This window comes from Charadrius vociferus, unplaced genomic scaffold (assembly GCF_000708025.1).
Source record: "Charadrius vociferus isolate BGI_N301 unplaced genomic scaffold, ASM70802v2 scaffold1456, whole genome shotgun sequence".
In the NCBI taxonomy this organism is placed as follows: Eukaryota; Metazoa; Chordata; class Aves; order Charadriiformes; family Charadriidae; genus Charadrius; species Charadrius vociferus.
In genome coordinates this window covers 10,649-21,903 of record NW_009648973.1, presented here as the reverse complement: position 1 = coordinate 21,903, position 11,255 = coordinate 10,649, and the positions used below count along the sequence as shown (strand labels likewise).

Sequence of the window (11,255 nt, the reverse complement as noted above, 5' to 3'; positions counted from 1 at the left end):
GGACATGCTAAGCCTCTGCTCTGCATCCCACGCTCCGGAGAGTCATAAGTGCAGATATTGAACTTTTCCATTACAGGTGGATTACATCTGACACCCCTTGTGACCGTGGGAGCTGTCACACAGCAGCTCCCATTTACCCACTGCAGCAGAGCAGGGCTGATTCCTCTGCAGCACAGGGGCAGAGGTCCTGCTCCTCACACCACATTCAGCCAGCACCAACCAGAGAAAGGAAGTGCGTTTCATCTGGGGTGATTTCTATGAAAAGTAGAGTGGCTTGTCTCACAAAAGTCTCTCCTAATTTTTCCGTGTCCTTTCATTTTTTGAACAGAGTCCCCATGCCAAGAAACAGCCAATGCCCAACAGCAGCTCCATCACCCAGTTCCTCCTCCTGGCATTCGCAGACACACAGGAGCTGCAGCTCTTGACCTTCTGGCTCTTCCTGGGCATCTACCTGGCTGCCCTCCTGGGAAACGGCCTCATCATCACCGCCATCGCTTGTGACCACCACCTCCACACCCCCATGTACTTCTTCCTCCTCAACCTCTCTATTCTTGACATGGGCTCCATCTCCACCACTGTGCCCAAAGCCATGGCCAATTCTCTGAGGGACACCAGGGCCATCTCCTACGCAGGATGTGCTGCACAGGTCTTTCTGTTTCTCTTCTTGCTTGGAGCAGAGTGTGCCCTTCTGACCATCATGGCCTATGACCGCTACGTTGCTATCTGCCAACCCCTGCACTACAGGACCCTCCTGGGCAGCAGAGCTTGTGTCCACATGGCAGCAGCTGCCTGGGGCAGTGGGTTTCTCAATGCTCTTCTGCACACGGCCAATACATTTTCACTCCCCCTCTGCCGGGGTAATGCCCTGGACCAGTTCTTCTGTGAAATCCCCCACATCCTCAAGCTCGCCTGCTCACGCTTCTACCTCAGAGAAGTTGGACTTCTTATATTAAGTTGTTTTTCTGCTTTGGGATGTTTTATTTTCATTGTGCTGTCCTATGTGCAGATCTTCAGGGCTGTGCTGAGGATCCCCTCTGAGCAGGGACGGCACAAAGCCTTTTCCACGTGCCTCCCTCACCTGGCCGTGGTCTCTCTGGTTTTCAGCACTGCTGTATTTGCCTACCTGAAGCCCCCCTCCATCTCCTCTAAATCTCTGGATCTGGTGGTGGTTTTGTTGTACTCGGTGATACCTCCAGCATTGAACCCCCTCATCTACAGCATGAGGAACAAGGAAATCAAGGATGCATTGTGGAATCTATGTGAATATACTCTACTTCAGATTTATAAGGTGACCATTATTCCATTAAGGTTCCCACGGTATTTCACAAAGACATGGACTAACTTTTCTTCATACATGTCTACCTATTTCCTTTGTGGTTTTTTACTTTTGATTTTGTTTGGTTGGTTTTATGCGCTTTTTTCTTGACATCTGATATAATTTTCTTGGCCTCTTGCTTGATTTGTTTCTGGTCTTGGATCCTGTCACTTTACATCTCCTCAGCAGCTTGATGAGCAGCCCAAGCATGCAGGAAGGGCTCAGGAGGCAAATGACCAGCTGCCCCATGGAGGATCACCCCCGGGGGCACTTGGGGCTGCCCCGGGCTGCCTCGCTGGGCACTCTGTCTCTGCTGCCTGCGAGTCGGGGCTGCTGCTCCCCTGCAGCCATGGCCAAGGACAGCAGCAGGATGTGGCTTTTCAGTGCTGGTGTCCCCTCACATCCACACTGTCTTCTGTGCTCTTGCCTTTGTGTTACCTCTTGGGTCTTGTGGAACTTGTGACAGTCCTGTTTTCTCTACAGTGGCATCCCTGTGGCTGCAGGCAGGAGCAGGCCACGTGAACAAATGTGAGAGAGAGGAGGCCGGTCTGTGCCCTTGGTGGCATGGACAGACTAGGAAGGTACCTAGGGCATTCATCACCTCCAGCCTCTCCCCTCGGCTCCTTCCACCCACTTTGTGGGTAAGGTTTGCTCTGTGGCCATCTCCTGCTGATCTCAGTGCCAGTGTCAGAGGAACATCCAGCCCTGCCTGGCCATTGCTCTGGCCCAGAGCTCAGCACGGTGGGGCCATTGGACCAAGTGTGAGGCAGTGGGGCTGGGCCAGAGCAGGGACAGGGCGCTGACAGGGGTTTGAACCTTCCTGTCTTCTATGTGACCAGCTAAAACAAGTCGGGGGAACGCCTCCTCCACTCTATTGGCTATGAGGTGACCCTGGGAGGCCCTTCCTCAGACAGCTCCACGTTACCCATGAAGCTCACTGCATCTAGCTTCAACCACTTCAAAGGCCGTGCTCTGGACTCTGACTCTCCTACTCATAGGTTTGGACATCAGGGAGCTGAATGCCACCTGTGACTATGAAGTACATTCCTGGTGTTCACAGGCAGAAAGGAGTTGCTCCTTCTGGTGCATTCTCATGTCCCGTGGACTCTTGACTGGGAATTTGTCTCCTCCTGTTTCAGATAACCGCTGTTCAGATGTCTATCGGGTCTTCATATGACAGAGAGTTTTCACCCACCTCCAGTGTAGTTCCTCCTCCCAGCACTTTTCAATCCCTTGGTTCCTTCTTTGTCTTGGGCTCCAGGAACCTGCTCGGCTGCCACACAGCCTGGCTTTAGCTCCCTCCTGGGCTCTCCTTTCCAAGTGAACCCTCTTCCCACACTGAAGTTCAAAGGGTGGATTGGAGGCGGATTGGAGGCTATACATTACCACACACACTCTGAACTCCTTTGCAGCACACTAGGCAAATCCTGTGTGCTGGTCGTAATACATCACAAGCTCTTCCTGGGAAGGTTGAGCTGCCAAAGCAAGCCTGTGGATTATCCTTGCCATGTTTTCAGGTCACAGTGGCAGCTCACAGGGCTCCATGGAGGCCTCCTCTCTCCAGACACCTTACTTGAGACAACTTCTTTCTCTCCATTGACAAGAAAGGGAAGTCTAGACACCTGGATTCCACACAGACATCTGCACTGAGGTGTCTGATGTTGTGGGAGAGCAGTGTGTTGCCTTTCTTCAGCTCAAATGGAGTCCCTCTGCATTTACCTTGGAAGGCATGAAGGAGGAGCGTGCATAGATGGTCTCCCTGCATAGACGCTCCCTGTAAGCAGATACTGGAGCAGATGTGTTGATAAAAGGGCAGATTTGGCCATGCAGGAACATGGTGTTTCCCTGAAGTTGTTCTTTTTCTGGAGCTGGTGCCCTGCTCACCAATATGTGGTGAGAGAGCTCGACAGCTTGGTAGGAGACTGGTTCTGTGCAAAGTGTGAGGCGGGGATGAACATGCCTGGTCGGGGAGGATTTTAAGGGCACTGGGTTCTCTGCAAAATATACAACTAAGTGTGGTTTATTTTGGTTGGTTGGTTTTTTATGCTGCAGGCCTCAGTATGATAGATGTGTTTAGAAAATGTCAATAAAAATGAAACAAAGAAAAAATTAAATTAAAAATAAAAGTTTTAATATACTTTTCAGCTTTTTTAATTTTGTTGTGTTCTTTTTCTCCTAGCTTAGCTTTGGTTATTTTTGATGCACCTGTCTTTTGGGGTGTCACAAATATTTTTGTTACTATTTTGATGAGAATAGTGATCTTCAGGGGTGTTCCTCAGCGGTTGGTACTGGGACGCATCCTGTTCAGCATCTTTGTTGGTTACATGGACAGTGGGATTGAGTGCACCCTCAGCAAGTTTGCTGATCTCGTGAAGCAGACGCACTGGAGGGAAGGGATGCCATCCAGAGGGACCTGGACAGGCTGGAGAGGTGGGCCCATGCAAACCTTAATGAAGTTCAAGAAGGCCAAGTGCAGGGTCCTACATCTGTGCTGGGGCAATCCCAAGCACAAGTTGGGAGGAGAATGGCTGGAGAGCAGCCCTGAGAAGAAGGACCTGGTTGTGCTGATTGACGAGAAGCTCAACATGAACCGTATCCTGGGCTTCATCAGAAGAAATGTGGCCAGCAGGTCAAGGGAGGGGATTCTTCCCCTCTACTCTACTCTGGGGAAACCCCACCTGGAGTACTGCGTCCAAACAGGAGCCCCAAACAGAAGAAGAACATGGACCTGTTGGAGAGAGTCCAGATGAGAGCCACGAAGATGATCCAAGGACTGGAGCACCTCTCCTGTGAGGACAGGCAGAAAGAGTTGGGGTTGTTCAGCCTGGAGAAGAGAAGGCTCTGGGGAGATCTTATTGCGGCCTTCCAGTACCTAAAGGGGGCCTACAGGAGAGCTGGGGAAGGACTTTTTACTAGGGCATGTAGTGATAGGGCGAGGGGGGATGGCTTTAAACTGGAAGAGGGCAGGTTTAGATTAGGAACGGATTTTTCACTTTAAGGGTGGTGAGGCACTGGAACAGGTTGCTTAGAAAAGCTGTGGCTACCCCATCCCTGGAGGTGTTTAAGGCGAGGTTGGATGGGGCTTTGAGCAACCTGGTCTGGTGGGAGGTGTGTCTGCCCATGGCAGGGGGGTTGGAACTCAATAATCTTCAAGGTCCCTTCCAGCGCATACCATTCTATGATTCTATGCTTTCCACAGGTCCATTTGATTTTTTGTGATTGTGTGAGTATAAAGGAGAAAAGTAAGGCAGAAAGAAATGAACAACACATGGCCTTTACTGGAAATGCAGTGGGACTGCATGGAGAGGACCCAAGCTGCTGAGCAGGGGAGCAGTGTGAGGAGGAAGGAGCAGCAGAGATGTTCTGTACGGATTGTTATCCCCTTCTTCACGATTCGTGCTGCTCCTTTTGGGGTTGGGGTGGGAAGATGAGTTTTGAAGAATGGAGTAATTTGAGCCTGGAGAAAGTGTGAAGGAACAGTCTTTACTTGTTTTGTCATGGTTTCTCACAATCCAAGTCTTTTTTCATTGGCAATAAATTAAACTGAGCTTTGGCAAGACGCCACATCTTTGCCCGTCACAGTAAATGGTAATGGATCTCCTTTACTTTATCTTGACCCATGAGCATTTCTGGTTTATTTTCTCCATTGGTCCTGTTGATTCGGGGGAGTGAATGAGCATCTGGGTGGAATTCTGGCTGCTGGCCAAGGTTAACCCAATTAAGCTGCGCTTTGGCAAGACACCACATCTTTGCTCGTGACAGTAACTGGTAACTGATCTCCTTGATTTATCTTGACCCATGAGCATTTCTGGTTTATTTTCTCCCTTGGTGCTGTTGACTCAGGGGAGTGAATGAGCATCTGGGTGGGATTCTGGCTGCTGGCCAAGATTAACCCACCACAGGACTGCATCAGGACTGCTGCGTCCAGTGTGGAGCTTCCCAGCACGGGACAGTCTGGAGCAAGTCCTGCAGAGGCCAGAAGGATGGTTGAGACCTGGAACATGTTACAGACAAGGAAAGGCCGAGAGAGCTGGGGTTTGGAGAAATCTTTCAGAACTAAACGCCAGAGCAAGGACCTGGGCCAACTGGTGGGATCTCAATCAATGGACATTTTCAGTATTAGTCGCGACACGGCCGTGAGGGCCTGATGTAGCTGGAGGTGTCTGACAACGGGCTTGGCTGTGGCAAGAACTATAGGACTTGTGTGTGAGAAGAGTTAGTAGGAAAGTGGTTGCCTTTTTATTAATAACGGTGGTAGATTTGGGCATCTCTGAGCCCCGGAGGAGGACAGGAGTGGCCATGCAGGAAAGGTCTCTCCTCAGCGCTGCGGTGTAGGACCAGAGCTGGGAATGGCTGATGTGTGGAACTAAGCTGGGACAGCTTTCCCGGGGCAGCTTCCCTGGGGCGTCCAGGCAACACGGCCCAGACCGGGCCCCCCTTCTGCACCTTTGGCGCCTTGCTTCCTTCACCATGACGCTTGGCTCTGCGCTGTAAGCACCCCGCTGTGTGCCCCCACCCCGCACACTCACACAGCTGAGCTCTACACTGGCGTGGTCCTCTCCCAGGCGCTTCCCAGCCCTTCCCAGCCCTCCCCAGCTCTGCCCACCTCCCCTGCCCTCTCCCCAGGACAGCCCAGCCCAGCAGCCCAGGCTGGGCTGGCCCCACAGCACTGCCCGCTGCAGGGTGATGCAGAGCTCTGGGCACTCACTGCACAGCCCCAGCTCCTCCCAGGGGCACAGCAGCTCCTGGGGGGCAGACAAGGGGGTCCTCCTCCCCATCAGCCCCAGGGCTTGTGCTGGTACCGAGGGAATGAGGAAAAACAGGCTAGTCACTCTCTGCCTCTTCCGAACTCATATTGCACGTGATCCTCAGCCCTGACTGAATTTGCCCCTTTTCCTCCCCAGTCAGCCTCAACGCCCCAGGACAGCACAGCAGTCCTGGCCCTGGGGTTCCCTCAGGCAGCTCCTGCATCTCCCCAGCCTCCCCTCCCTGTGCCTGCTGAGTCCCTGCTGACCCCCTTGGCACTGCAGAGTCCTTGTGCGTGGACACATTGATTCAGTGCTTGATTTTGGTGGACTTCACCTTTGAGGGTGTTTCACCTTCTGAGTCTCCATCCGTTCCAGCCCGATGGCACATGTTGAGTCCCAAACCCCTCCTCTCCTCCATGCTTCAAATGCATTTCCAGAATGTCTGGTATATACCATCAGTCCTGTCATACATGAGGAAGACTGAGGAGATGATGGGAGCTCATGGACCGCCTCTCCTGCCATTGAACACCAAGAAGAGCGCTTTTAAATACAGAACATTTGGTGTAGTGGAAACCAATAGTACCATGAGCTTAGCTCCAAAAACATTGAGAACACAAGGAGAAGAGACTCTTTAAAAGACCAGTCCCTTGAACATGTTCTTGGAAGGAACTTTGGAGGAATAGCCCAGCCCTCAGGCACTGCACTTGGGAGATGCCCTTTTATTGAAGAGGTGTTATCTGACAGGCCACACCTGACACAGTATTGTGCACAGGTCAGACACAGTAGCATCAAGCCTCAAGACAAGCAGTGCAAACTCAGAAAATTATCTATAAGTAGGATTATCACAAAAGAAAATAGCAGTCTCATGACCTAAGATAAATTCTGGGCAATGTGCAGAGAAGAGGTGGCAGGTTATTGTCGGTGAAACAGCATCCATTGGGCCTGTTTCCATAGGGCATCCTGGAGCTCCTGGTTCCTCATGCCATAGATGAGGGGGTTCACTGCTGGAGGCACCACCGAGTACAGAAATGACACCAACAGGTCTAGAAATAGGGAGGAGATGGAGGGGGGCTTCAGGTAGGCAAACACCCCAGTGCTGACATACAGGGAGACCACAGCCAGGTGAGGGAGGCACGTAGAAAAGGCTTTGTGTCGTCCCTGCTCAGAGGGGATCCTCAGCACAGCCCTGAAGATCTGCACATAGGACACCACAATGAAAACAAAGCACACAAATACTAAACAGACACTAACTACAATAAGCTCAACTTCCCTGAGGTAGGAGCGTGGGCAGGCGAGCTTGAGGATGTGGGGGATTTCACAGAAGAACTGGTCCAGGGCATTACCCCGGCAGAGGGGGAGTGAAAATGTATTGGCTGTGTGCAGGAGAGCATTGAGAAACCCACTGCCCCAGGCAGCTGCTGCCATGTGGACACAAGCTCTGCTGCCCAGGAGGGTCCTGTAGTGCAGGGGGTGGCAGATAGCAACGTAGCGGTCATAGGCCACTGCCCCAGCCGGCTGCTGCCATGTGGACACAAGCTCTGCTGCCCAGGAGGGTCCTGTAGTGCAGGGGTTGGCAGATAGCAACGTAGCGGTCATAGGCCATGACAGTGAGAAGAGAAAACTCTGCTGAAATAAAAAAGAAAAAGAAAAAGAGCTGGACAGCACATCCTTCATAGGAGATGGCCCTGGTGTCCCAGAGGGAATTGGCCATGGCTTTGGGCACAGTGGTGGAGATGGAGCCCATGTCAAGAATAGAGAGGTTGAGGAGGAAGAAGTACATGGGGGTATGGAGGTGGTGGTCGCAGGCGATGGCGGTGATGATGAGGCCGTTTCCCAGAAGGGCAGCCAGGTAGATGCCCAGGAAAAGCCAGAAGGTCAAGAGCTGCAGCTGTTGCCTGTCTGTGAAAGCCAGGAGGAGGAACTGGGTGATGGAGCTGCTGTTGGACATTTGGCCCCTCTGGGAATGGGGAACTCTTCTAGATGGAAAAGACAGAGAGAAGTTGGGGGATTCTTCACTGAGCAAAATCAAAGCCATTTATCAGACCCGCCTCCATTTCCCAAACTCAGTTTTCAGTTTCTAGGACATCCTCCTTCAGCTCCATGGCTGGAGCTCTGGTTGGTTCCGGCCAAGCTTGCCGTGATGACCAGGGACTGTGTGCATTGGCTACTGATGGGTCAGCCCTGCTCAGCAGCAGAGAGTTCCTGGGAATGCTGGTGTCAGGGGCCAGACCTGGTGTTCTACTTTGTCAGATGAAACCACACATAATGCAGAAGAGCTTGTCAGCATCTGCACTCTCAGTGCTAAGGAACCACGATGGCAGAGGAAGTTTGAGAGGTTTAGGGCCTTTTAAAGCTGCCCACATCTCACCCTGGGAGTGTTCTTGGATGTCAGAAAACTTCGGCATGTCTGCTCTTCCCAGGGAGAACAGAGTGAGTCCTGCAAGGCTAGAAGATATCCCGTGGCTCAGTGCAGAGGGAGAGGAGATGGTCTCTCCCTCTGTCTCATTCCCAGCTGACTTGGGCTTGCACCTTTCTAAAGTGGTGATCATGCTCCATGTTACCCTGAAAGGGCACCAGAAACCACTGAGAGTAGAGGGATCCACTGCAGACCACTACATGTCTCACCATTTCTCAAGGTCTCAGCACCCCACTTCTAGCTAAGGACAAACACGGTTCATTTCACCCACCCAACAGCATTTCTGTGGTTGTGGCATCTCTGCATTTCTCCATGGAGCTTTCAGATAACATGGTGGTGCTATGGGACAGGTTGGCATCCTGGAGGGCAGCTCACAGCTTCCATGGACACCCCAAGGACATACCCAATTGTCCTAAAGTTGGTATCTCAGTGAGAGAAAATTGACCCATTCCCCAGCCCCAAACACTGCATTGCCCACAGCCCCACAGCTTAGAGGAAAGCTGGGACACTTGTTCCCATGGACACACCGGCATGAGTGGATTAACAAGATCAGTGTGTGACTGCAGCTGAAATTCCCATCCCCAGGGAGGCTGACAGCAATGAAAAGATAACTTTAAAATAGACACATGGAGAACACAGGAGAAATCCAGTGAGGGTCTGGCTGAGAGAGGCCAGGGGAGAGGCAGCCGGGCACTCAGGACAGCGTTACCCTCACCCAGCTGGGCACGCCACTGCCCAGACACATATAATGGGTGGCGCAGGGAAGCCATCTGCACTGCAGGGGTGGCTGGAGGTGCCCGGATCTCCCCTGCAGCAGGCTTTCCATGAGCAGCTCCCCCCTGTCCTGCCCATCTCCACTGCCTGGAGCTCTCCTTGCCAGGAGCTCTTTTCCTGGCCCCACATCTCTTCCCTGCCAGCGCTCACAGACCCCATCGCAGCCACTGGGTGACCAGCTCTGCCCTGCAGCCTCTGCGTGTGTGCAGGGGGTAAAAAGCAGGTCCCACAAACCCTGGTGAGACTGGAAAGGGGATGCTGGTGCTGTCTGTAGCCCCCAGAGCTGGAAACTGAAGACACAGACTAAGGAGAGCTCTGTATCTCTACAGGGATCCCTCCTTTGACCTTTCATTTAAAAGTCCCCTTGGACATGTGCCACTGCCCACCCAGCCAACCAAGATGAGAAACATCAAAAGTCAGATACCTTCACATTAAGGGAATTCAAACTTCAGAAGTGCCCTCAGAAATGCCCAGAGGTGATGTGGAGGACCCGGGCCGGGGGCAGGGCCCCTGCCCCGACACACAGCCCCCGGGGGTGCAGGGACCCTGCTGGCAAGGACAGCCCTGCCCACCCCTGCCTGCACACTCGCCTTCACAGCCTGTCGGCCATTCCTGGAAGAAGGCAGCCGTCATGCCCTGTGCCTCTGATGGTGCAGCAGGGAAGCCCTTCTCTGGAGCACGTCCTCCTCCTCCACAGCAGAGAAGTTGTGAGTATCCTCCTGAAAGATCCCACAGGCTGTGGGAGGTGCCAGCTTTTGGAGATCTCTCCAGCTACTGCAGCTGCTTTCCTTTGAGAAGAGTTCTCCCCTCACTCACTCTCAGCATCCTCCCTCTCCACACTGCCTTTGATGTCTCTCTGCCTCCCTGCTCTGCCCTCGCTGCCTGCAGGCAGTGCCCTCAGCCCTGATCCTGGGCAGAGCTGTCTCTCTGCAGCGCTGCCCGCTTGCCATGAGCTCCCTCTGTCCCAGCAGCCCGGCCCAGCTCAGCAGCAGAGGACTAGCTGTGACTTTCTCTGCCTCCTCCCCGCACTCCCCCAATCCCTCGAGGGGTCCCTGCGCCTCCGGGGCTGACAGCTCCTCAAAGGCAGCAGGGGCTCTCCTGGGGAAGACAGTTCGAAACTGTCAGTCTAGTAATCACTAACTGTCCCTCTCTGACCCCTGGACAGACTGATCCCTGCAGTGGGAATTGCTCTGCCAGGGTGTGCGGACCTACAGGAGGTGTCCATGTTCCCCTCTGTGACCCATTCCTGTCCCATTGCCAGGCAGGGCACGGAGGCAGTGACAGGCCAGGGATCATTCCCAGTGCAGGGCAGGGGTGGAGACAAGTCAATGAGGCATCTCAGCTCTCAGCCGTGTTCCTGAGGCCGGAGGGATATTCAGCTTCTCCGGTGCACCCCACACACCCACAGTAGGGGGGATTGCTCTTCCTCAGCTCAGCTGCCCAAAACCAGTGTGAGCTCCTTACCTGAGCTGCCCCGTGAGTAATGGAGACAGAGGCCAGGAGGGAGCTTTTCCGATGAAAACACTGGGTGACATTTGAGGTGCCAGAGGTGGTTCAGGACATGTGCAGGGAACTGCAAGTTGTATTTGTGAGAGACAGGGCAGCATGTGGAGGCATTGTCCTGGACGCTGGTGGGGAATCCCCTTGGCCAACTGAAATGCCAGAAGGTGATCACGTTTAGGACAAATCAACCTGTCCCTCCTCAGTATGCTTAGGGCAGCCCGTAGAGATATTCTTCTGACCAAATGGAGTCATGTGCCCTGGGGGGGGAGCTCAGTCTACTTTTCTCTTCTCCATCTGTTGCATTTCCTACATCTCCACCAAGTGTAACCAAAGTTTTCCATGGATACCCCTCCATTGCTTACCCTAGTCCAGAGCAGCCGCTCTTCTTAGCAGTCAAATACAGGCCTGTAGTGCTGCCTGAGATGCCAAAGCATCCCAGCACAACCAGAGCGTACAGCTGGCTGGGCAGTGAAGAACCTACAGGACGGCTGTCCCCATC

General features: G+C 53.1%; 2 protein-coding genes across 2 annotated transcripts; one reads left to right on the top strand and one right to left on the bottom strand.

The window, feature by feature from the left end:
- Nucleotides 1-352: 352 nt before the first annotated feature.
- LOC104288868 (olfactory receptor 14I1-like) lies at nucleotides 353-2,492 on the top strand. Its single transcript, XM_009887742.1, has 3 exons — nucleotides 353-1,259; nucleotides 1,799-1,861; nucleotides 2,455-2,492. Exons 1-3 carry the CDS (start codon nucleotides 353-355, stop codon nucleotides 2,490-2,492), a joined length of 1,008 nt encoding a protein of 335 aa, XP_009886044.1.
- Nucleotides 2,493-6,975: 4,483 nt separating this feature from the next.
- On the bottom strand, nucleotides 6,976-8,011 carry LOC104288867 (olfactory receptor 14A16-like). Its single transcript, XM_009887741.1, has 2 exons — nucleotides 7,597-8,011; nucleotides 6,976-7,499 (listed from the first exon to the last, which is right to left on the bottom strand). Exons 1-2 carry the CDS (start codon nucleotides 8,009-8,011, stop codon nucleotides 6,976-6,978), a joined length of 939 nt encoding a protein of 312 aa, XP_009886043.1.
- Between the last annotated feature and the right edge of the window lie 3,244 nt (nucleotides 8,012-11,255).

Excerpts from the sequence above, each read along its gene's own strand:
- LOC104288868 (XM_009887742.1), top strand. The coding sequence starts at position 353 with ATGCCCAACAGCAGCTCCATCACCCAGTTCCTCCTCCTGGCATTCGCA. Across the intron at positions 1,260-1,798 it reads GGATGCATTGTGGAATCTAT|TGGCATCCCTGTGGCTGCAG; the intron begins GTGAATATACTC and ends TTTTCTCTACAG. Across the intron at positions 1,862-2,454 it reads ATGTGAGAGAGAGGAGGCCG|ATAACCGCTGTTCAGATGTC; the intron begins GTCTGTGCCCTT and ends CTCCTGTTTCAG.
- LOC104288867 (XM_009887741.1), bottom strand. The coding sequence starts at position 8,011 with ATGTCCAACAGCAGCTCCATCACCCAGTTCCTCCTCCTGGCTTTCACA. Across the intron at positions 7,500-7,596 it reads CCTCCTGGGCAGCAGAGCTT|CTTGTGTCCACATGGCAGCA; the intron begins GTGTCCACATGG and ends TGGGCAGCAGAG.